The sequence below is a fragment of the Sceloporus occidentalis genome, unplaced genomic scaffold (genome assembly GCF_023333645.1).
Source record: "Sceloporus occidentalis isolate IW3139 unplaced genomic scaffold, rSceOcc1.0.p SCAF_57, whole genome shotgun sequence".
Classification (NCBI taxonomy): domain Eukaryota; kingdom Metazoa; phylum Chordata; class Lepidosauria; order Squamata; family Phrynosomatidae; genus Sceloporus; species Sceloporus occidentalis.
Window position 1 is genome coordinate 3,267,501 of NW_028317037.1, and position 23,966 is coordinate 3,291,466.

General features: G+C 44.0%; 1 protein-coding gene across 1 annotated transcript; it reads left to right on the plus strand.

Annotated features, from left to right (window-relative positions):
- Positions 1 to 9,325: 9,325 nt before the first annotated feature.
- LOC149287718 (uncharacterized) lies at positions 9,326 to 23,281 on the plus strand. Its single transcript, XM_089492570.1, has 4 exons — positions 9,326 to 10,711; positions 11,746 to 11,866; positions 15,997 to 16,802; positions 23,087 to 23,281. The coding sequence occupies exons 1-4, from the start codon at positions 10,637 to 10,639 to the stop codon at positions 23,279 to 23,281; spliced, it is 1,197 nt and encodes a 398-aa protein (XP_089348696.1). The 5' UTR covers positions 9,326 to 10,636.
- Positions 23,282 to 23,966: the final 685 nt, after the last annotated feature.

Here is a 23,966-nt window from a genome sequence, read left to right on the forward strand (position 1 = left end):
CTTGCCCATCATGGCTGGCCGTCCAGGGGGGGGATGCACTGATGAGATTCCTTATGGATATCATCGGTGCTGTCCGGGATTGCTGCCAGCAATCTCTGACTTATGCTGATACGTGTAGGCAAAACAAACCTTGTGGAGAAGCAGTCAAAGAGCAAGCCGAGGAAACAAGCCGGTGTCGGGGTTGCAGAAAGTCAAGCGTGCCGAAAGACGAGCCGAGGTCAGGAAGCCAGAAAGCAGCGTGGTCCAAACAGTCCGAGGTCACAATAGCCAAGAGATAACAAAGGTCCGGTCCGAGGTCAAGGTAGCAAGGAAGCAAGGTAACAAGATGTCTGGAGCTAGAGCGACAGCAATCACACCAAGGGCTCATGCAATAAACTCTAGCAACAAACTCAAGCCTCTCTTCCACTTAAATCAGGGAAGCTCTCCCTCGAGCCACCTGAGGCTGATTTGCTAACTGTCTTTCTGCAATCCTCCTGGATCTGCGCCTGCAAGCACTCTCGGCCCTTCTCTCTTGATAGGAAGGCACCTGCAGGCAAGCTTCGTCTCCAGACTCACCACTAGGCTGTGGTACCGAAGGAAGCCTCTCTGTGGCACTAGGACCTGGTTGAATCTCCTCCTCTGGGACTGGAGGATCACAGCTGGGACCTGGCAGGGCAGGAACAGCACCTGGCGTTGCCTCAATCAGCCCTTGCTCTGGAGGAGGCTCATCCTCCTCCTCATCCTCCGAGAGCTGATCTTGGCTGGCCATGACAGGTGCATCCTTCAGGGAAGGACATATTCCATCTTGTTTAAAGGAAGCGGCGGTTAGGCCACTCCTGAAAAAACCTTCCCTAGACCCCCTGGATATGAGGAATTATAGGCCAGTGTCATTGCTGCCATTTTTGAGCAAGGTGATCGAGAGGGCGGTTGCCCTTCAGCTCCAAGCTGTCTTGGATGAAACCGATTATCTAGACCCATTTCAAACCGGCTTTAGGACAGGCTTTGGGGTTGAGACTGCCATGGTTGCCTTGACCGACGATCTGTGTCTGAGCATTGACAGGGGGAGTGTGACCCTGTTGGTGCTCTTAGACCTCTCAGCGGCTTTCGATACTATAGATCACGGCATCCTCTTAGACCGCCTGAGGGGGTTAGGTATCGGGGGCACTGCCTTGCTGTGGTTCCGGTCCTTCCTCTCGGGCAGGTCTCAGAGGGTGCTACTCGGGGACTGTAGCTCCAGTAAGAGGTACCTCACTTGTGGGGTTCCTCAGGGGGCTATTTTGTCCCCGATGTTATTTAACATCTATATGAAGCCACTGGGTGAGATAATACGGAGTCATGGTGCTGGGTGTTATCAGTACGCTGATGACACCCAAATCTATTTCTCCGTATCTCGTTCGTCGGCCTCGAATTCTGATGGCATCTCTTCTCTCAATGAATGTCTTCAGGCGGTAATGGGCTGGATGAGGAAAAACAGATTGAAACTGAATCCAGACAAGACGGAGGTGCTCATGGTAGCGGCCCCGAAACCAAGAATTGGGTTGCAACCTCCAGTCCTGGATGGGGTCACACTCTCCTCCAGCGACTGTGTTCGCAGTCTGGGGGTGCTCCTTGACTCGTCGCTCCTGATGACAAATCAGGTAAATGCGACGCTCAGGAGTGCCTGTTATCAGCTTCGGCCCTTTTCTGGAATTAAGGGATCTCGAGACGGTTGTGCACGCGCTGGTAACCTTATGCCTTGACTTCTGTAATGCACTCTACATGGGGCTACCCCTGTGCTTGACTCGGAAATTACAGCTGGTTCAAAACATGGCAGCCAGGCTTGTCTCAGGAACATCTAGGAGGGACCACATTACTCCGGTTTTGAGGTCCCTCCACTGGCTGCCTATCAGCTTCCGGGCCCAGTACAAGGTGTTGGTTATTACCTTTAAAGCCCTAAATGGCTTGGGTCCAAGCTATCTCAGGGACCGCCTCCTCCCGCACAATCTTCCCCGCGCTCTCCGGTCCTCTGGGAGGAACTTACTGCAGCCTTTAAAATCTAGGCTTGCGGCGACCTCCCAGAGGGCGTTCTCTGCTGTCGCCCCTAAACTCTGGAACGACCTGCCGAATGAGATCCGTCAGATAACATCATTAGACAGCTTTAAAAAAGCGGTCAAGACGGATCTCTTCTGGCAGGCCTTTCCAGACTAACCATCCCGGCCCAGGTTCCCTGATTCCCTCATTCCTCCCATGGCCCCATCTTAGTGATGGTTGAGGATCAACAGAGGGATATCAGGGTTTTTAGTTTTAATTGCTGTTTTTATGCTGATATTGTGTTTTTAATATACTGTTTAATATTGTCTTAAGGGGGGGGGAGGGATAAAGTGTTTTTAATTGTTATATTTTATATTTTACTGTTGTTAACCGCCCGGATTGGTTTGCCACAGGGCGGTATATAAATAATAATAATAATAATAATAATAATAATAATAATTATTATTATTATTATTATTATTATTATTATTATTATTATGTGCTGGATGAGGAAAAACAGATTGAAACTGGATCCAGATAAGATGGAGGTGCTTGTTGTTGGAGGTCCTAATCCAGGTATGGAGATTTGTCAACTAGTCCTGTATGGGGTCACAGTTTGGGGGTGCTCCTCGATCTGTCGCTCCAGATGTCAGATCAGATAGATGCGATGGTCAGGAGTGCCTATTATTAGCTTTGGTAGATATGCCAACTGTGTCCTTCCTGCAACCTGAAGACCCGAAAACTATGATACGCTTGCTGGTAACTTCCCGTCTTGACTTCTGTAATGTGGTCTGCAAAGGGTTACCCTTGCACCAAGTCCGAAAACTTCAATATGGCAGCCAGAGTAATCACTGGAAGATCTAGAGGTGATCATATTAAACCTATACTAAAGTCTCTTCACTGGTTGCCTATTACTTTCTGGGCACAGTACATGGTGTTGGTTATAACCTTTAAAGCCCTTCAGGGCTTGGGTGCAGCTTTCTCACAGGATCTCCTTCTCCCTTAAAATCTGCCCACACATTGAAGTCCTCTAGTAAAAACTTACTACAGCCAGCAAAAACTAGGCTGGCTGCATTTACCCAGAGGACCTTCTCTTCTGTTGCTCCCAGTTTATGGAATAGCCGGCCGGAAGAGATCCAATATTTCACAAGTCTTGAAAGGTTTAAAAAAGCAGTCAAGATGTATCTCTTCCGGCAGGCCTTTCCAGATTAACATTCCAGCAATCTCCAATTAATTTAATTAATCCTATTGATTTAGTCCAACAATTGCTCTAACTGCCTCTGCCCTATTTTTAATAATTGTTTTAATAATAATAACAAAGTACTTTTTTGACGGTATTTGAAACCTGAAAAAATACATGAAACATCTAAGAATAGTTTGGATAGGTGCTGGATGTGTGGAAATGGAAAAGGCACATTTTTCCATCTCTGTTGGTCCTGTGTAAAAATGAAAGAATACTGGCATAAAGTACAGTGTATAATATTTAAAATGTTGCAAGTGAATCTAAAATTTTCTTGAAAAGTATTTTTATTAAATATTATCGAAAATGGAGTGGAAAAATTGCATGGTAGAGTATTGTTTTATCTTTTATCATCAGCAAGGAGGACCCTAGCAAAAGAATGAAGACAAAGGAAAGATCCCGAAGGAGAAGAACGGCTGTTAAGACTATTTGATGCATTGGAAGCAGATAAACTCACCAGACTGGGATAAAGTGATGGATATATCAAAAAAGGATGGAAGACTGAAGGGAATACAATGGATAAAATATCCCAACTTTAAAGGAAGTTACATCAATGTTATTTAATTAAGTGATATTAATTTTAAACTATTATGGGTAAAAGCACCTCTTTTTATCAAAAAACTAAAACCAAAAAGGTGGATTAGTTAAAGAGAGGGAGAAAGAATAATTTCTCTGACAACTGATAGGATTAGATGATCTATTCCTGGTTTCTCTCGTGTTTTGCTTTTCTTGTTTTTTTCTTGTATATTGTTAGAGACATGGATTGAAGGGTACAAGAAGCGAATGGAAAATGTTTAACTAAACAAGTGATCCAGAGAAGAATGAAAGGTGGAAAAGTAAACAAAGACACAGCAAAAGAACATAAACTCGGGAAGTCTTTTGTTTGTTTGTTGTGGGATCTCAGGTTGGATATAGTATGAGTTTGGATTAAATTTAGTATGTTTTACAAGTTATGTTGCTTGTGATTATTTGTATTTGTCAAGTCTTTTAATTGTATCTGTGTTATTGTTGTTGGTCCTATATGGTATTTTCTTTAGTAATAAAGTTAAAAAACATACAGTATCCTGAAATCTAGAAAGCATATCCAGGAGAAGGTTTTTTTGGCCACACTGCAAACAATAACCTCCAAAATCCACAAAACTGTGATACCTTTCTCCTTTTAGCTGTTTAACACTTTTTCCCAATGAAGAAGCCAGTTGAGCTTCAAAAGTTTTTTCCTCCATCTTTTTTGTGCATTTTGGTTGGCCACTAAAGGTATCCTTGTTCTGTGGATTGTGGGTGTTATTGTGGTTTGCTGTATGGTCCGGCCAGCGTGGCAACCTCTGGATATGATCCCTAGAGTAGGAATCCCTCTTCGTCTCATGGCTGTTTGGGGCTTTTCTCCCTCCCTCCCTCTCTGCCCCATAGAAGTCAAGGGGGACTCACCTTTGCTAAGGTCTCTTCCAAGGGGCTAGGATTCAGACAGAGGTTTAATTTGCATTACAGAAATCATGCATTTCAACACTGCTTTAACTGCCATGGGTCAATTCTATGGAGATCTGGGATCTGTAGTTTTGTGAGCTCTGTAGCCTCTCTCGGGAGCTCTAGTGTGAAAACAGACTACAAATCCCAGAATCCCATAGCATTGAGAAATGGCAGTTAAACCGATGTCAAAGTGCATGAATTCTGCAGTGCAGATCCAACCATAAACCATGTTATTCAGGAATATCAGTATTTTAAGGGATCTTGTAGCACCTTTGAGACTGTGTGAAAAAAGTTGTAGCATATGCTTTTGTAGACTTGCGTCTGGAGTTTTGTGGAAGAGAGTCATGGCAACCCTAGTAGCCAGAACCTTCTTTTGTCCTCTATTTTGGGAGAGGAGAAAGGGAGGCCGAATGGAGAGCTCCCTGGAAAGAAGCTGTGTCTCTCCAGGCTGAGAGGCCAGAGACCTAGGAGCAGGGCCTCTGCGGTTGGGGAGGAGTCGCTGTCTGAAGCATTGGACCTTCTGGGACCTTCCTTTTGTGCCCATGGAATACAACTGCTTCTTCCCACCAAGAACCCAAAATAGTCCTCTCCGAAATCTCTTTCTGGGAGCATTGGTGAACTGCCCTGGGCCCTACTACGTTGCAAGAAATAAAAATACACATTTGAAATGATGCAAAACAGCTCATGCTTAAATAATACATGCCTTAAAAGTGACACCAGATTCTCCCCATCCCACCTGGGCTTCCCTTTCAGGTTAAAATGTGGTGGGCAAAGCATGACCCACGGCTCCATGCATCAGGGACTTCTCTGTAACCCACAGCGGTCAAAAATGTCTGGGGTCTTTTCGTGATCTTGGGATGCGAGGGGCACTTCCGCCATGTTTTGTGGGACCCCTGGGTCAATATAACGCCATAAGATGAGGTGTCCTCCGCTCGCTTCCCAGAAGCATGGCAAAAACGTCCCTCATGTTGATGTTGATGCTTATTTTAACCAATTCTATTTTATATTATTGCCTATTGTTTTATACATATTTTGTAGATTGGCAGGTTTTATTTTTATTGACTTGATCATTTGTATGTACAGCACTGTGTACATTTACAGCGCTATAGAAATAAACAATGATAATAATAATAATAATAATAATAATAAGTTGCACTCTCTCAGCCTCAGAGGATGGCCATGGGAAACCCACTCTGAAGGAACCTGCCAAGAAAACCCCTTCAGAGACTCCCATAAGGTCACCATAAGACCTGGAAACAACTGGGAGGCAGACCCCAAGAACAACATTGAAAATAGGTGCAAGTCTTTCCTTGGGAAAGTGTAATGACTGGGCTCCAGTCAATGGAGGTCTTCTTCAGGCAGAAAAGGGAGGTTTATGCAAATGCAGAATGACATCACTGCTACGGAAGGCTCTCTTGACCAATCAGAGAGCAAGATAAAGGTTCTTCTGGAAGCTTCCGTGAGAAGGAGATATAAGGCCTGAGAGACCAAGAGACAGTTGGGGGAATTGTGTCGGTTGGAGATCGAGAGAGAGAGTTAAAGAGCGGATCTTGGAAGTTAGTCTCAGAATTGGACTTTTGGGTTTATTTCTTTCTTTAATAGCTTGTAGGAATTGAACATTATATACTTACAAATATTGTACCTGCAAGATTCTTAATATCTTGTATGGCTTATATTTCAGTTATATTTTGTTATTTATTATAATCATCTCCTTAGATAATGTACTACTCAGGCAGACCCAGCCATTTTGTGTGCTATTTGTGATTGTGGGGAATAATGTTCCGGAACCTTCTCTGAGTCTCAGTTGAACAGAGGCTTCTCTTTCTCTCCTGAGGCTCCAGAGAGAGAAGGAGGCCAGGCTCCTTGGGCCAAAAGGAAGGAAGTGTGTCTCTTTGTGGGTCTTTTGTGTCTCTTTTCTGAGAGGGTTTTCTTATTACAGAGCTCTGCTCCTTCTGGGGATCATGGGGTTCAAAAGGGATCAGAAATGGGGAGGAGAGTTTTAACACAAGCCTTATTCTTCTTATTCACAAACATTGGGCTTTGGCTTCTAAGAGGAAGGTAGTCCCCCAAAAAGGCCAAAAGTGGCTCCTTTGGGAGGTTTTAAAAGCCTCCCCAGTTTCCTTATTGAGAAATTTTCAGGGGAGAAGGAAGGTGCCAGACCAGAATAACTCATATGACCAAGACAAACATACAAACAAACAACAACAAGAATAAGGATTAGTCAGAAAAACAACCTGCTTATATTTTTAAAAATCAAAACCATTTTTAACAGGATAAAAATTCGACTTGGGTGTCTCTATCCTTTTACAACCGACTTAGGCTTTATCTGCACTAGAGAAATAATCCAATTCGAAACCACTTTGACTCTCCTGGTTCCATCCTATGGAATCCTGGGATTTGTAGTTTCTTGTGGCATGAGAGCTCTCTGGCAGGGAAGGCTAAGTGTCCCAAAGGTAAAATCCCAGGATTCCATAGCACTGAGTGGTTAAAGCGGTGTTAAAGTGCCTTATTTCTATAGTGCGGATGCAGCCTTCTTGGGAAAGGGGCTGATGATGGGGAAAAGAGGATGAATGCAGAAGGAAAGGAGGACAGACGGACGGAGGGCCACCTGCAGCTGGACTGGTTTCCCTGAGCAGTCAAGACCTGAGCTAGGTTGTGGACGATGGGCCCTCTTAATATCAATATTAATATCTCTCACTATTGATGGTAATTAAGGAGGGGATCAGGTTCCTCCTTTCAATAGCATCAGGAAAATGTTTAGGTGTTGTTAAGGTTTCAAAACCCCGTTTGGGGCCTTTGTGTGTTCTCACAGCCATCGGGTGCCATCAGGAAAACATTTCTTTAGGATCAGAAATCCTGTTTGGGGTTCCTTCTGACTTTGGGGCCTTTTCATCCTCCATTTGGGTTCACTGAAGGTCTCAAACTGCCATCTGCCAAGCAGTGAGGTAGAGGGAGCCATTTTGTGTCCTGGCAGCCATTTTGTGTCCCTATGGCCTTTTCCGCTTCTGTCAGCCATTTTGTGTCCTGGCGGCCATTTTGTGTCCCTATGGCCTTTTCCGCTTCTGTCAGCCATTTTGTGTCCTGGCGGCCATTTTGTGTCCCGGTGGACTTTTTCGCTTCTGTCAGCCATTTTGTGTTCCAGAGGCCATTTTGTGCTGCTTGTGAATGTGGGGAATAATGTTCCGGAACATTCTCTGAAGCCTCAGTTGAACATGTCAGGAAATGACATGGATGTGGCCACTAGGTGGAGCTGTTGTGCACGTTATATACAGCTCTAGTGGCAGTTATATGTGTCAGCATTCGAACAGTGCATCATTGGAATGTTGATGCAACTGTCAACTCTCCTTCCTAACTGTCACTGAGAGACAGAGTGAGACAGTTGGTGTGTGAGAGCAACTGCCTCTCTGTGGATGGTGTTACTGTGGCTGCGTCACAGGTTGTGTTATTATTGTTGGTTGGTGTAAATAGTGTGTATTAGAGACGGTTGTCCAATACACTGTGTGTGTGTGTGTGTGTGTGTATATATATATATATATATATATTGTAAATATTGCAAACGAAGATTAAAGTCCTCATGAAGAGTGAAGGCTTGTTCTGTAGTTATTTCTCAAGCCTGGAGCTCAAGGCCGTTTGCAGTGGTGAAGGAATATTTCCTTCTTGACCAGAATACCTTTGCAGACATCTCCACAGATTCCTTCTCCCTGGCGTCCTGTCGATGTGGTTCAACTCTGCAGGTGGTCGTGGTGGACACAGTGCGTCTTTCCACATGCCCCAACAGAACAGAGGTTCCTCTTTCTCTCTCTGAGACTCCAGAGCGAGAAGGAGGCCAGGCTCCTTGGGCCAAAAAGAGGGCTGGGTGTCCCTTTGTGCCTCTGAGCCTCCATTTTGGGGGGAAAGGAGGGAGGGAGGGGCCTGTGAGGCTCTAAGGAAGGGGAGGCAGGGACTCAGGGCCAGTAGGGGGGCTGGGCTTTGGGGGCTGGAAGAGAGAGATGGGGAAGAGACCCTCCCTTTAGGCCCTAGCTGGGGAGGGTCCCTCCGGTCCTTGCCTCCCCCTTTGGGAAAGGAGACCCCCTCAGCCCCCTGGACTCACTCCTGCCACTCATTCCGAGAATGGCTGGGACTCAGAGGAGTTTCCCTGGCATTGTCACCTTCTGCCCTCCATGACCTTTATTCCTTTATTACTGGAGCTCAAAGAGGACCTTTGTTTAAATGTTTCAGTCCAGGATTGTGTGGAAGGGTTGCAGCTGAGAGCCCCAAATTCAATCTCTGGCAGCATTGTCTTCCCAGAAAGTGGAAGTGAGATTTCCAGCCCCAGACACACAGTGCACCAGTGAGTCCTTTGTGTGGGGACTGTGTGTGTACATGTTGTTTACTAGAGCTTTGTGAGGTATTTGTTTCACTGGGTTTATAAATTGAATTTACATAGGTCTTCACTTCCCCAAAATGAGCATAATCCAGGATGCAATCTTCACTCATAAACCTATACATTTATAGATTTTTTTTGTATAAGTGCAACATATTCAGCAGTGTGCATCTTTTTAAAAAAAAAATACAAGGAAAAGTGAAGAAATTGTGATTTTGACAATAGATCCATTCAGAAATAATGCACACAAATGTACATGCCTCAATTTCTGTATGGCTTTAGCAAGCAGGGGGAGGAGGTGCACACCTCTCGCTCCTGCTATGACTGACATAGACAAACACAGCAGTTAAGCTTAGATAAATAGTCTCATTTGGAAAAATGAAACAATTATTTTCTCCAGCGTCTAAACGGGGAGGGGGCCATCCGTCGGGGATGCTTTGATTGAGATTTCCTGCATGGCAGGGGGTTGGCCTGGGTGGCCCTTGTGGTCTCTTCCAACTCTACGATTCTATGATTCTATGTGGAGAGTGCCTATTTTCCACACTGTTACCTGTCCAACTTTGCTTGGAAATTTCTTGTTCTAGCCACATGCAGGCCTAAATCCTAGCCTATATCCTATCCTATTCTTAGTCCTGATCAAAAGAGAATCCCTGAATCAGTTGGATTTACCTATAGATTCACTCACCAATCACTTATGGTCACATGGACAGAGGCACTCTCAGAATAATGACTTCTCTGCATGCAGAAGGCTGCCATAGCAATTGGGTGCTCTCTTCCCATCAGCTCAATCCTCTGGTGTTCCCTGATCCTGGGAGGAGGGCTGGATCCCATGGAAGCGGTCAACCATATAAGAGAACGCTCCTTTCCTGCTCCTTGGCAGATGGAGGGCAACTGGTTTGGTCACTGGGAGAATGAGAGGCCACCAGGCGAGAAAGCCTGACTCAACAGAACGTTCTATGCTCCAGTGTTGCTCCAGGTGGAATAAGACTACAACTGGCCATTCACTGACACAAGCCCTTCCATTAGAGTTGTGGAAGCTATCCCACATGGCCATTCCATGCCTGGTGAGAGTACTGGGTGCAAAGTATTGGAGAAGCATCCAGCTGTGTTTATGTAGCCCAAATCAAAATAAATTCATCTTCCTCTGAGGGCCACTGGGGAGGTCAGGAAGTTTCAGCCAATGATGCCCTCATTTCACATCTAGCTACAGGGACATAACCAGGACCCTCGCCAATTCCCCATCCCCTAATCCCCCACCACTCTAAGAAGGCATGGAGTATCTGTTGTGTAGGGGATCTGCAGTGAATCTATGCTAGGTCTGGGGAGCTTTGTTTGGTGCAGAGGGGTGAAGGGGATGCCCACCTCTGAATCGGCCCAAAGGAGGCATATGTCACCTGCGTATGTCAACAGCAGGATGCTGTTCCCTGTGTCTTTGAGTGCTGCAGGGTTTCTTGCCAAACCAATCCTAACTCTGATCCCTTTTCTCAGGAACTTCATCTCGGCCTCCTTGTAAACGGCTTTCGGCCTCTCTTGCTGGAAGTGACCAAGTGCAGGGCCACCAGGACCTCCCCGCCCACCTGATGGCCAACACAGAGGCCAAGCTGAGGGAGTTGGGCTCCCACAGAAAGAGGATGCAGAGGTACGACAACTCTTTGGTGAGTCACTATTCTATTAGCTTCATCTGTGTCACTGCTGGGCCAGTTTATGAAAGGAAGCAACTAAAATAGTTTTTTGTGGGTTTTTCAGGCTATGTGGCCATGTTCCAGAAAAGTTTCTTCCTGACGTGTCGCCAGCATCTGTGGCTGACATCTTTAGAGAATGCTTTGCCTGGAAAAAATTGGGTGTATATATACTGTGTGAGCCTGGGAATCAAGAAGTGATTTGCATGTGTATTGTTCTGTGCTGATTGCATGCCTCAGGCTGGGAGGCTAATGCAAACTAGGATTAATGTCTGAGTTTGGCAGAGACAGTCCTGGTTAATCCTCTGTCACCCCATTATTTCAGGGGCTTTTAAAAATGTCCCGGTTGCTCTCTCCTCCTCCCACTTTCCCCCCTTCTCAGCTCACTTCAGTTCCTGAGGGCAATTGAGTTTGGTGCACATCAACTCAAAAGTTTGGAGAGGAGAGGAAAGAAGGAGAATATGGCCCTTCCCAGGAGGCTGAAGCAAAAGCAAACTGCTGTGCCCTTCCTAGCTTGTGTGATCTTCCTCATAAACAACTTTGGCCATCTTCACTGCCTTTTGGGTTGTTTATCCACATGTGTCTTGCTTTTTCCACCTATGAAATGTTGGGGGCTATGGGAGAACATCTCTGGATCTAAATATGGGATGGGTCCAGTGGCCCTCAAGCCCACAGTGCTCCCCAGAACTGTTATTAATAATGACATTTGCCTCCGAAATGTGGCAAGAAATGTCTAAATACACCATAATTCTTTGGTGGCTAAATGTACTGTTTGTGTTGGGATAGTCAGTATCCTAATCCATCATCAATATCCCAGCCATGGCCTAAATTATATTGTATATTATATTGAAAAGATTCGAGACAGGCAGTAGCTTTTATCTTGTTTACAGCATTTAAAGTTTATTTCCTGGACTGAATTTTAAAGTGATCAGATAATATTTGGATGCACCGTGTGCTTTCCTCCCCTTTTGCTTAGTCACTCTCTGGATGAGGGCTATTTTCTGTTGCAGGTGACCTTTGCGGAGGTGGCGATATATTTCACTGAGGACGAATGGAAACTGTTGACGAAGAAACAGAGACTTATGTACAATTATATAACGATGGAGAATTATGAGAATGTGGCCTCTGTGGGTAAGGAACCGGAATCCACTAACATTATAGAATCATAGAGTTGGAATAGACCACAAGGGCCATCCAGTTCAACCCACTTCTGCCATGCAAGAATACACATTCCAATCACCATCCTCCAAAGAAGAGGGCTCCACAAAACTCTAAGGGAGTATATTTCACTGTGGAAGAGCTCTTACTGTCCAAAAATTCCTCCTAATGTTTATATGGAACCTGTTTTTCTCCGGCTTGCATCCATTGCGGTGTCTTTTTTTTCTCTGTAGCAGCAGAAAGTAAGCTTGCTCCATCCTCAATACGATCCTTTCTAAGATTTAAACGTGGATATCATATCCGCTGTTAATTTTCTTTTCTCCAGGGTAAACAAACCCAGCTCCCTAAGCCACTCCACATAGGGCTTGATGGTTTCCAGATCCTTCACCATTCTGGTTGCCCTCCTCTGGGCATGTTCAAACTTGTCAACATCCTTTTTGAATTGTGGGGCCCAGAACTGGACATAGGATTATTCCAAGTGAGGCCTGACCAAAGCTGAATAAAGTGGCACTATTACTTCCCTTGATCTAGATACTCGTATTGATGCAGCCTAGAATCACATTGGCCTTTTTAGCTGCCGCATCACACTGTTGGCCCATGTTCAACTTATAGTCTACTAAGAGTCCTAGATCCCTTTCAAGCGTAGTTTAATTGTGATAGCAACATCCTGTAGACTATTTGAATTTGTAGTTTAGTGAGGCACTATTGCTTTCCACTTTATAAGGATTCTAAATACCCCAATGTAAACTGCCAGTTGTCAGAAGCAGCTTCTGTGGTTCATCTAGAATGGTATTGCGGTTTAGGGGGGGATCGTTAGTAGTTTAAATGCTAGTAGTTTTAAGAAGTTGGTAAGGATAGTGGGGCCTAGAATGGCTTGGGGAAAGGAAGCACTTGTGGAAGCTCTTAACTGACTGGTTTGTGAGATTTGGGTGGCAGACATGCCCCTGGGGAGAAAGGCATATGGGAACAGTGGAAGAAGAAGGCAAGAGGTACCTTGGCAGCCGGGCTGGTTAGGGACTGAAGGGGAAGCAAAAGAGAGGAGTGTGAAGGTAGTTAATGATGGAGGGAAAAGGTTTAGATGTTTCAGACTGCTTAGACGTGTTAATGGACGCTTCTGCCCGAGTTTCTCAATAAACCTTTTGGTGCAAACAAAGGACCTTTTAATTCTGAAATTTTGTTCCGTCACCAGATATCATACCAGTTCTAGGATCTTGTGGGAAGACAGCATGGAGATTAATGCATTTCTCCCTGAAATGGTACTCAGGACATCTCTGAGCATGTTTCCTACCTTTTTTGGCCCTCTTCCAGCCTTTTGAGGCTCTAGAGAGGCTTCTTGGGGAAAAGACCTCCCTTGGCCCTTCAATGGCTCAGAGAGGGCCCAACAGTTTCAAAATGGCATCCATTTCCCCAAAGGGATGCAATGGGATATGGAGGGGCAAAACATTATTCCTATTTTAAGGCAATACAATGTGCGGTTGCCCCTGAGATCCCCTGGGGGCCGATGTGATGCCTCCCAATCCCCAACAGTAGCCCATCCCTGTCTTAGAGATGTCTTAAGGCTGTTTTAAGGCTGCTCCCTGGTGCTTGATCCTCACCAGAATTTGAGTCCAGGTCCCAGCTCCCTTGCTCTGCCTTTCCCAATGTTATTTCTGTATTGATTATCCTGCCTTTCTCAACAAATGAGCCTCAAAGTGTCCCTTTTATGCATCACATAAATGGGTTTTTGTCTGTGATAGAGAGATGGAGGAAATGTGAAAAACAGAAAGGTAGGAAAGAGATGGTGAAGTTGAAATGCTGAAGCAGTGCAGATGGGCAAGAGGAAAAATTGGGGAGTGGTGGGAGAAACGGAAAGGGATCAGGCTTGCGGGGGGATGAAAGGCACAGATATAGGATGGGGGACACCTGGCTGAATGAAAATATGTGTCAGAGGGTTCTAGGAGTCCAAGTAGACCACAAGTTGAACATGAGTCAACAGTGCAATGCAGCAGCTAACAAGGCTAATGCATCAATAGAAATATAGTGTTCAGATCAGGGGAAGTAATAATGCCACTCTATTCTGCTTTGGTCAGACCTCACCTGGAATACTGGGCACCACAATTCAAAAAGGATGTGGAGAAACTGGAGCGTGTCCAAAGGAGGGCAACTAAAATGGGGAACAGTCTGGAAACCATACCCTATGAGGAGCGCCTAAACGAGCTGGGTATGTTTAGCCTGGAGAAGAGAAGGTTAAGAGGTGATATGATAGCCCTGTTTAAATACTTGAAGGGATGTCATATTGAGGATGGAACAAGCTTGTTTTCTGCTGCTCCAGAGACTAGAAAAAGGAACAATGGATGCAAACTGCAGGAAAAGAGATCCCACCTCAACATTAGGAGGAATGTCCTGACAGTAAGGGCTGTTTGATAAAGGAATATGCTGCTTCAGATTGTTATGGAGTCTCCGTCCTTAGAGGTCTTCAAACAGGGGCTGGATGGCCATCTGTTGAGGATGCTTTGATTCCTGCGTGGCAGAATGGGGTTGGACTGGATGGCCCTTGTGGTTTCTTTCATCTCTATGATTCTAGGCCTCTGGGAGCCAGGAAGGGAAGACAGGAGCAAAGCCAGGATCGCCTAGCTCTGTGAGGAGAGGAAGGGACCTCTGGGAAGGGCCAGGAGAGGGGGCTTGGAGATTGGGAGGCAGCCACCAACCTCACAGATTTTAACAATAACAATAATAATATTAATAAGTTTTATTTGTATTTTCCCCCCTCTCCCAATGGATCGAGGTGGTATTACAACCACAAAATAGCCACAAAGCAACAATAGCATTCAATTTACACATAGTAAAACAACAAGTTGCTTAAACTCAATTCGGAAAAAATAAAAATATTGTTTAAAATGCACAATTGCGATCAGAAGTAGGATTTTTCTTTAAATACTTTAGAAGAGGTCTAAAGTGGGGTGGGTAAGCCTGCCGGACGAGATCCGTCTTAAGTGCTTTCTTGAAAGCATCCAAGGTGGTGATAAGACGGATCTCCTCCCGCATGTTGTTCCATAACTTGGGGGCCATGGCTATGTACACTCTGTGGGAAGTTGTTCTTAGCCTGACCTTTGGGTAATCTAATAGAGTCTTCCCAGATGTTCTGAGAGTGTGGGACGGATTGTGTAGAGAGAGGCGTTCCCTCAAGTAGCTTGGGCCCAAGCCATGTAGGGCTTTAAAGGTAATAACCAACACTTTGTATTGCGCCCGGAAGCTAATTGGCAGCCAATGTAGAGATACTGGTGTTATATTCTCTGACCTAGATGTTCCGGTGACCAATCTGGCTGCCGCGTTTTCAACTCACTGAAGCTTCTGAACTTGGTACAAAGGTAGCCCCATGTAGAGCACTGAACTTAAGAACTGAACTTGAAATCAGGCCCTTGTTTTCATACATATTAAGGGTTCTATTTAGCAATTATGAGCAATGTCTATGAAGAGAGGAAAGGGCAACACAAAAATTCTAATGCTTCTTGTCCAACCTGAGCTTGCTTAGCTCCGTGGTTGATTCCAGAGGCCCTTTGTCACTTGAAATGCTGGAGTCTGGGGAGGACACTCACAAGTGCTATGCTTTTAGGGGAATTTCATCCTTAGCTCAAAGGAGAGATTGAAGCAACAGTGACCTCGGGAATCATCCCAACTATACCAGGCCTGAAAGCACACAGAACTCCAGAGTCCTCTCCTGGTGCCACAAAGCATGAAGCATCCTCTGCAGTTAGCTTGCAGCATGCCATGTGCTCTGACTCAACACTCTATGGCAGTCTCACAGGAAATGATGACACTTTTCATTTAAAATAGTTTTAGATATATTTAATGGAATATTTTCCAACAGCCTGACTATCTGCTTCTACTGATTTCCTTATGGCAGTTCCCCTTCAATCTCTTCTTTGTTAGCTCCGATGAGTAAGGATACAATCATTATATGGATTTGGGGGCATCCAGAACAGGGTCATGCTCAGGGCACTCACACCAATTTTATTAATTTAATCTCAAATAGGGAGGGGTGAATGTGGGGCTAAATCTTGGGGTAACACCCTCCTCTCTTAACACTGAGATTCAGTCTTGTCTGTCATTGTCCTCCTTTACAGAAGAATTTGTCAGTCAAGACAGAGTCCACAGAAGAAAGAAGTCACATAAATGCCAAAATTGTTGGAAATATTTTGCTTACAAGTCAGGCCTAGTTAGGCATCAGAGAGTCCACACAGGAGAGAAGCCATACAAATGCCAGCGTTGTGGGAACTGTTTTTCTCAGCAGTCAACCCTACTGACACACCAGAGAATCCACACAGGAGAGAAGCCATACAAATGCCAGCATTGTGGGAACTGTTTTTCTCAGCAGTCAACCCTACTGACACACCAGAGAGTCCACACAGGAGAGAAGCCATACAAATGCCAGCGTTGTGGGAAATGTTTTTCTCAGAAGTCAGACCTAGTGAAACATCAGAGAGTCCACACAGGAGAGAAGCCATACAAATGCCAGCATTGTGGGAAAAGGTTTTCTTGGAAATCATACCTACTGACACATCAGAGAGTCCACACAGGAGAGAAGCCATACAAATGCCAGCATTGTGGGAAAAGTTTTTCTTGGAAATCATACCTACTGACACATCAGAGAGTCCACACAGGAGAGAAGCCATACAAATGCCAGCCTTGTGGGAAATGTTTTTCTTTGAAGGGAGACTTAGTGATACATCAGAGAGTCCACACAGGAGAGAAGCCATACAAATGCCAGCATTGTGGGAAATGTTTTTCTTCGAAGTCAAACCTAGTGACACATCAGAGAGTCCACACAAGAGAGAAGCCATACAAATGCCAGCATTGTGGGAAATGTTTTTCTGACAAGTCAGCCCAAGTGAAACATCAGAGAGTCCACACAGGAGAGAAGACCGACAAATCCCAGAAATAAACTAACATTATATTAGTCAATCAGCAATACAAAGAATATATTTTAAATCCTGTGGTAAGCCTAGAAGAATGGGAAAAAGCATGTATGAAAACTAATAAGTTTACCCTGGCACAGAACTTAAAGGAGAATTATTATAAAATGTTTTATTTGTGGTATATAATACCAGTTAAGCTCTCAAAAATATATAAAAATGTAAATAAAACATACTGGAAGTGCAGAAAAACAGAAGGATCCTTTTAGCACATGTGGTGGTCCTGTAAAAAGGCAAAGCAATTCTGGAATAAGATGCATCTAGACATAAGAGAGATACTAGGGCGAAAGTTCCAAAAAAATCCAGAATTATATTTACTGAAAATGACATTCAAGAGAGAAAGGGAAATAGAGAGAACACTGGAAAATAATATTATACATGGTTACTACAGCCAGATTGCTATAAGCACAAAAATGGAAATCAACCCAGATCCCAACGGTAGAGGAATGGTTCAACAAAGTACTGGACATGAGAGAGGCTGATAGATTGTCTAGAAAAATAAAAGGAGAGAAGGAGGAAGGGAGGGACGATGAAGAAGAAGATTGGAATATAGTAATACAGTATTGGGACAGGAATACGTAAGAACCAGAGTGAAAGACTGGTTTATGGAATTTAAGAAAAATTGAGATAGGGAAGGAAAAGGTGTAAAGAGATATAGAGATAGACGCAGATAAGAAGTAAAGAAAGAAAAATAGGTTGGGGAATGTAGAAGGGGATAGATTGGGAGGGGGGAAGGAGAGATAAGGGTTGGGGGTATAGGTAAGGGGGAGGAAGAGAGGGAGGGAGGTAGAAGATATAGAGATATCTATGTACATATTGTGAATGTAATGGAAAGATGGATGTAAATAGAAGAAATGGATTCAGTAAATAAAAAGAACCAAAAAAAAAATCCTGTGGTGATAAGAAAAGACCCTTGTGATTTTGTGTATTAGGTTTGTGTGTCCATATGTCTGTTTATGTTTTTCAGTTATATTTTGTTAAGTTGAGCTTTTAATTGCTATTAGTATAGACTATTGCTTTAGTTTATAAATTTGAGTGGGGACTATGGGTGGTGGAATAGGTTAGCTAAACAGAGGGTGGGATTTACTGCAGCTGGCTAGAATAGGTATGGGAATGATAGCTTTTGCAATGTGTGGGATGTTGGCTAAAGACAGTTGGGGCCAGGTATTAACAGAAAGGCTAGTTTGTGGGAATGGCAAAGGGGGCCTTGTTACCTATGGGGCATAGACTGTGGGAGGTGGGGGCTAGGTTTGGAAGAGGGTGGAGTTTTAGGTTTTGGGGTTTTAATGTGTTGTTTGGATTGGAGTGGGCAGTTCTGGCTTAAACATTGAATTTCTATGTGTTCTCAATAAAGTTCTTTGCTGTGTTCAACACATTGGACTCTTTGATGCACAGAAGTTCTGAGTTTGCCCAAACTGACCCTTTCTGCTCTCTTCAGTCCTCAGCTCCATTCCCAGCCATAAAAACAGAGGCAAACACACACACACACACACACACACACATACACACACACACACACACAAAGAGACAGAGCTATATGTACAAAGCAGAAGCTTCCCAGTCTTTCCCTCCTGAGGCCACATCTGCAGCTTGGGCTCCATTCTGGAAGGAAGGATAAAAGGCCGTAGTCCTTCTTCCAAAGGCCGCCAGCGGAATAAGCAGCAGCAGCAAGGGCCTTACGATCCCTGCACATGCTCAGAAGGGGCCTTTGGGGCATCTGCGCATGCACACTCTCAGCCCCTGAAGCTGCTGCCCTTGCAGCCTGCTCTGAGGGAGGGAAGTGGGGAGAGCCCTCATTCATTTGGGGGAATGGCTGGGGGTGGGTCTTCTGGGGGGTTTGGGTTGTTGTAAGAAGGAAGGAAACCCAGATCTCTCCCTCCCGCAAGAACGGCAAGGTGCCTGCCAGGCCTCCTCTTCCTCTTTCCTTCCCTTACCCCTCCTCGGGGGATTCCTTGGGGCCCAGGTACTTGGGGGGATTATTATGAGAAAAGAGGGCAGGGGGGACCCTTGAAGAGAGGCATGGCCATGGAGGGGAGGGGGATCCAAAGGTAAAAAGGGCTTTAAGGAGCCCCCTCCCTCCAGTCAGTGTAGTGGGGCAGAGGAGAGACCCTCCCTTCTGATGCCTCATTTCGAGAAGAGTTTTGTGCTAAATAGCATCACACAGCATAGGCTTCAATAGCATTGGAAATAACATTATTCGGGGGGGGGGGGGTCCTCGGGGGAGGGGGCTCTGTCTGGGGGACAGAGAAGAGCCCAAATTTAGGACAAAGCCACGAGGAGGGAGATGGAGGGACCCCAAAGCCCCTTCTGGGGAGAATGACACCCCTGGCAACCTGGGAACTAGGCTTAAAGGCCCACAGGATCCGGATTAAGCAACCCCCTCCCCATATACATATATATTCACAACAACCCTGCAGAGGAGGACCAACAGATAGACCCACAGCTCTAGAAAAAATGCACTCCTCCCGGTTCTGGGAACATGCTGAAAGGGTCTTGGACCTCCTTGAAAGGATATTAGGTTAATAATAATAATAATAATAGTTAAAAGAGGAGAAGGAAGGAATGAAGGAGTGAAAGTGCCAAGGGAAGAGAAGCATAAAGAGACTGCTGAAGTCGGGGGAGAGGGGGATCTGGGACCTGACTCAGGCACCTTCCCCCCGGAACCCGTTATTAGAGCCTTCCACAGCTCACTATGATGCTTTAAATGACTATTTCACAGATAATATCTCTCAGATAAGAGCCAATTGGACGTCAGCATTATTGCAGAGGCTGTAAGTGAGGTAGGTGTCCATGACTAAGATCATACTGGATCAATTTGAATCTGTGAGTACTAAGGATGTGGATAAGCTCCTTGGAAGTGCGAAGAGGAGAACATGCCCTGTCAACTCTTGCCTTTCATATATCACCTGAGATATATCATAGATGCATCTCTTAGTTAGGGCTATTTTCCATCTTACTGAAAAGAAGCGGTGGTATGGCCGCTTCTGAAAAAGCCCTCCCTAGATCCCTTGGAGATGAACAAATACAGACCGGTCTCCCATCTCCCATTTCTAAACAACATGATTGAGAGGGCAGTTGCTCTTCAACTCCAAGCGGTCTTGGATGAAATGGATTATCTGGACCCATTTCAAACTGGCTTCAGGATGGGATACGGAGTCGAAACTGTTATGGTTGCCTTAGTAAATGAACTTTGCTTCAAGGGGGGATGTAACTTACCAAACTTCAAGCTGTATTATTATTATGCAGCTTGTCTCAAATTGTTAGAAGAATGGTTCAAATTAGAAAATAAGAATTTATTGAATATAGAAAAAGCTAACCTGAATCTTGGTATACATGCATATATGTGGTATACAAAACCAAAGGATAATAATACTTTTAAGCATCATGTTATAAGAAGATCATTGCTTAAAGTATGGTATAAAATGAGACATCAATTTTGGGTGTCATTGCAAGAGGACTATTACAATAGAACAAAGGACAAAAATACTCCATGGCTAAGATACGGAGATTTAATAAACAAAACACCAGAAGGAAAATACAATATGAAATCTATGGAAGAACTTAATGAAAAAGGAAACATGAAGGATTGGTTTTTATACAACCAATTAAACAATCGTTTTAAGGCAGACAATAAAGCTCCTGGGTTAACGATGGATAACAATGAAATAGATAAAATTATGATGGACAAAAAAGGTAAACACATATCCAAATATTATAAACTATTAAAAGAAAGAGATCTAGAAGATGAAATTATTAAACACAGCATGGTAAGATGGGCACGTCATATAAATAAAACTATAACTATAGAGGAATGGGAAAAATCATGGAAAGGAACAAATAAATTAACTCTGTGCCAAAACTATAAAGAAAATGATATCAAAATGTTATACAGGTGGTATCTAATCCCCCAAAAAACCCACCAGATATACAAAACTGGTAATACTAAGTGCTGGAAATGCGGGGAACCCGAGGGAAGCTTCTTTCATATTGGTGGACATGCATTAAAGCTAAAGGATTCTGGCAAAGGATTCATGGAACCATCCAAAACATTCTGGATATAAATATTCCCTTTGAACCACATTTATTTTTACTAAACATGACACACAACATAAAGTCAGTAAAATACAATATAATTGTTTTATATATGGTCTCATGTGCAAGGATCTTATTTGCTCAAGTTTGGAAATCTACAATTAATCCTTTTATCGAAGATTGGTTGATTAAGAAATATGAAGCTAGAAATATGGATGTAGTATCTGCTTTACTCAGAGGGGAATCAAAAGAAGATTTAGAAATGGAATGGAGTTGTCTTAAAACATTTGAAGAAAAGGGTAATAAAATCCCGTTAAATTAATAGTTAATATTTGGTCGATATTTGGTAATTTAAATACTATCATGGGAATATCTCAGTGTAATAAGAAATTTGAAAATAAGAAAAGGAAGGCCCACATCATTGTTGTTGGAAACGCCACACACGGAGTTGTATAGCCACATTCTTTGCTGCTCCTGGCCTTGCTGCAGTTGAGTGATTGACAGTTCAAGGGTGGTGACACGCTCCAACGCTGCAATGGTAAAAGGAAGTGTTTAGACTTTGCTTGTTGTTTCTTGCTTCCTTCACCCTTAAATATAAGGCCATTCAGACTACATTTTACCCTGGTTCCCAAACCGGTTTAAAAGTTGGAAGTTCACACTCACACCAATTTTAACACAACTCTGTCAGGGGCTTGCACAAGAGATCCAGGGCAAATCCCCCTTAGTGCGTTTTTTCTGAAAGCGGACTATGGACCCTTTCCTTTTGAAAACAACCAGCTCTTCCCTGTTGCCGACAAATATGAACTCAGCCCCAGTCATGATTGGGTCAAGTTCAGGGGGTAGATTACCCTGATTGAGGTAAAGGGTAGTAGGAACTTGTTTCTGGGGAGATTCGTTATGGGGCACCCGGATCTGCCCAGTTCCATCCAGGGCAAATGAGGGAGTGGGAATGGGGCCTTTGTGAAGGTGGGGGGAGTGACCTTCTTGGTGCTGGCCCTCCAGGTGAGCGATGCATTGGGCAAGGAGTCCCTCTCCTCATCGCCTGCAGCTTCTGGTTCTGCTGGAGGCAGGGCGTCTTCTCCAGCATCACCTGGAACAACGGGCCAGAACAATGGACAACAACAGATGGATGTGTGCATGTGTGTTTGTGCATATTCATATATGTATATATGTGGAGGCATCTCTATCTAAGACCACTCAGACTTATACCTTTATGAACCTATATATATATATGTATATATAATGTTTCAAGTCTATAGATCTTGCATACAACATCCATAGATACACCTATATATATCCATAGATACCTGTTTGAACGTGTGCATGTGTATGCGCACGTATTTAAACACACACACACACACACACACATATATATATATATACGCACAGAGAGAGAGAGAGAGAGAGATGCAAGCACATGTACACATATATGTTGGATTATACACACACACACACACACACACACACATTTATATACAATTTAAACTTTAGCAAACGCATGGAGAAATATGCGGGTACATAAGCATGCACATGGACGCACCTGCACATGTATACACTGCCCACGTTCTGTTCAACATCAGTGTGTATATATAATTATAATTTTATATATGTTTACTTCCAGTCTTAACAGCATAACTGCCCTGCGATTACTGTAACTGGAATGTTTATACTTTGTGATGTTTTTATGATATGTAAAGTCGAAGGCTTTCATGGCCGGCATACACAGTTTTTTGTGGGGTTTTTGGGCTCTGTGGCCATGTTCTGGCAGAGTTTCTTTCTGACGTTTCGCCAGCATCTGTGGCTGGCATCTTCAGAGAATGCTTTGCCTCGAAAAATGCTTTGCCTGGAAAAAGGACCAGAGAGACCCTCTCACAGCCGCAGGAGTTTACTGCAAACCATGTTTAATGGAATATGTTTTTCAGCAGTCCTTTGACTCTCTGCTTCCACTGATTCCCTCATCAAAGTTCCCTCAGTCTCTTCTTTGCTAGCTCCTATGAGTAAGAATACAAACATTATATGGATTTGGGGGCATCCAGAACAGGGTCATGCTCAGGTCTCTCACACCAACTTTATTAATCTAATCTGAAATAGGGAGGGGTGAACGTGGGGCTAAATCGTGGGGTAACATCTTCTCTTAATGCTGAGATTGTCTTGTCTGTCATTGTCCTTGTTTACAGAAGAACTTGTCAGTCATGGGAGAGTCCACACAGGAGAGAAGCCATACAAATGCCAGCATTGTGGGAAATGTTTTTCTGACAAGTCAGCCCAAGTGAAACATCAGAGAGTCCACACAGGAGAGAAGCCACACAAATGCCAGGATTGTGGGAAATGTTCTTCTTCAAAGTCAGACCTACTGAAACATCAGAGAGTCCACACAGGAGAGAAGCCATACAAATGCCAGTAATGAATTAACATTATTTTTCTCAATAATCAATACAAAAAATATATTTTCAATCCAGTGGTGCTAAGAAAAGGCCCTTGTGATTTTGTTTGTAAGCTTTGTGTGTCGATATGTCTGTTTGTGTTCTAAAGTTGTATTTTGTTATTTTAAGGTTTTAATAGCTAATAGTATAGATAATTACTTTGGGTTGTAAATTTGGCTGGAGATTGTGGGTCATGGTATAGGTTCGGTAGTTCGGGGGCTGGGATTTGTTATAGATGTCTAGAATAGTTATGGGAATGATAGCTTTTGCAATGTGTGGGGTGTTGGCTGAAGAAAGTTGGGGGCAGGTATTGACAGAAAGGGTTAGTTTCTGGGAATGGCAAAGGGGGCCTTGTTACCTGTGAGAATTGGAGGTGGGGGCTAGGTTTGGAAAAGGGAGGAGTTTTAGGTTTGGGGGTTTTAATGTATTGTTTGGATTGGAGTGGGCAGTTCTTGCTTAAAAACTGAATTTCTATGTGTTCTCAATAAAGTTCTTTGTTGTTTCAACACACTGGACTATTTGATGCAGAGAAGTTCTGAATTTGCCCCAAACTGACCTTTTCTTCTCGCCTCAGTCCTCAGCTCCATTCCCAGCCATAAGAACAGCAGAGGCAAACACACACAGTCACACACACACATACAGGATACACAGAGAGAGCCTTCCTTT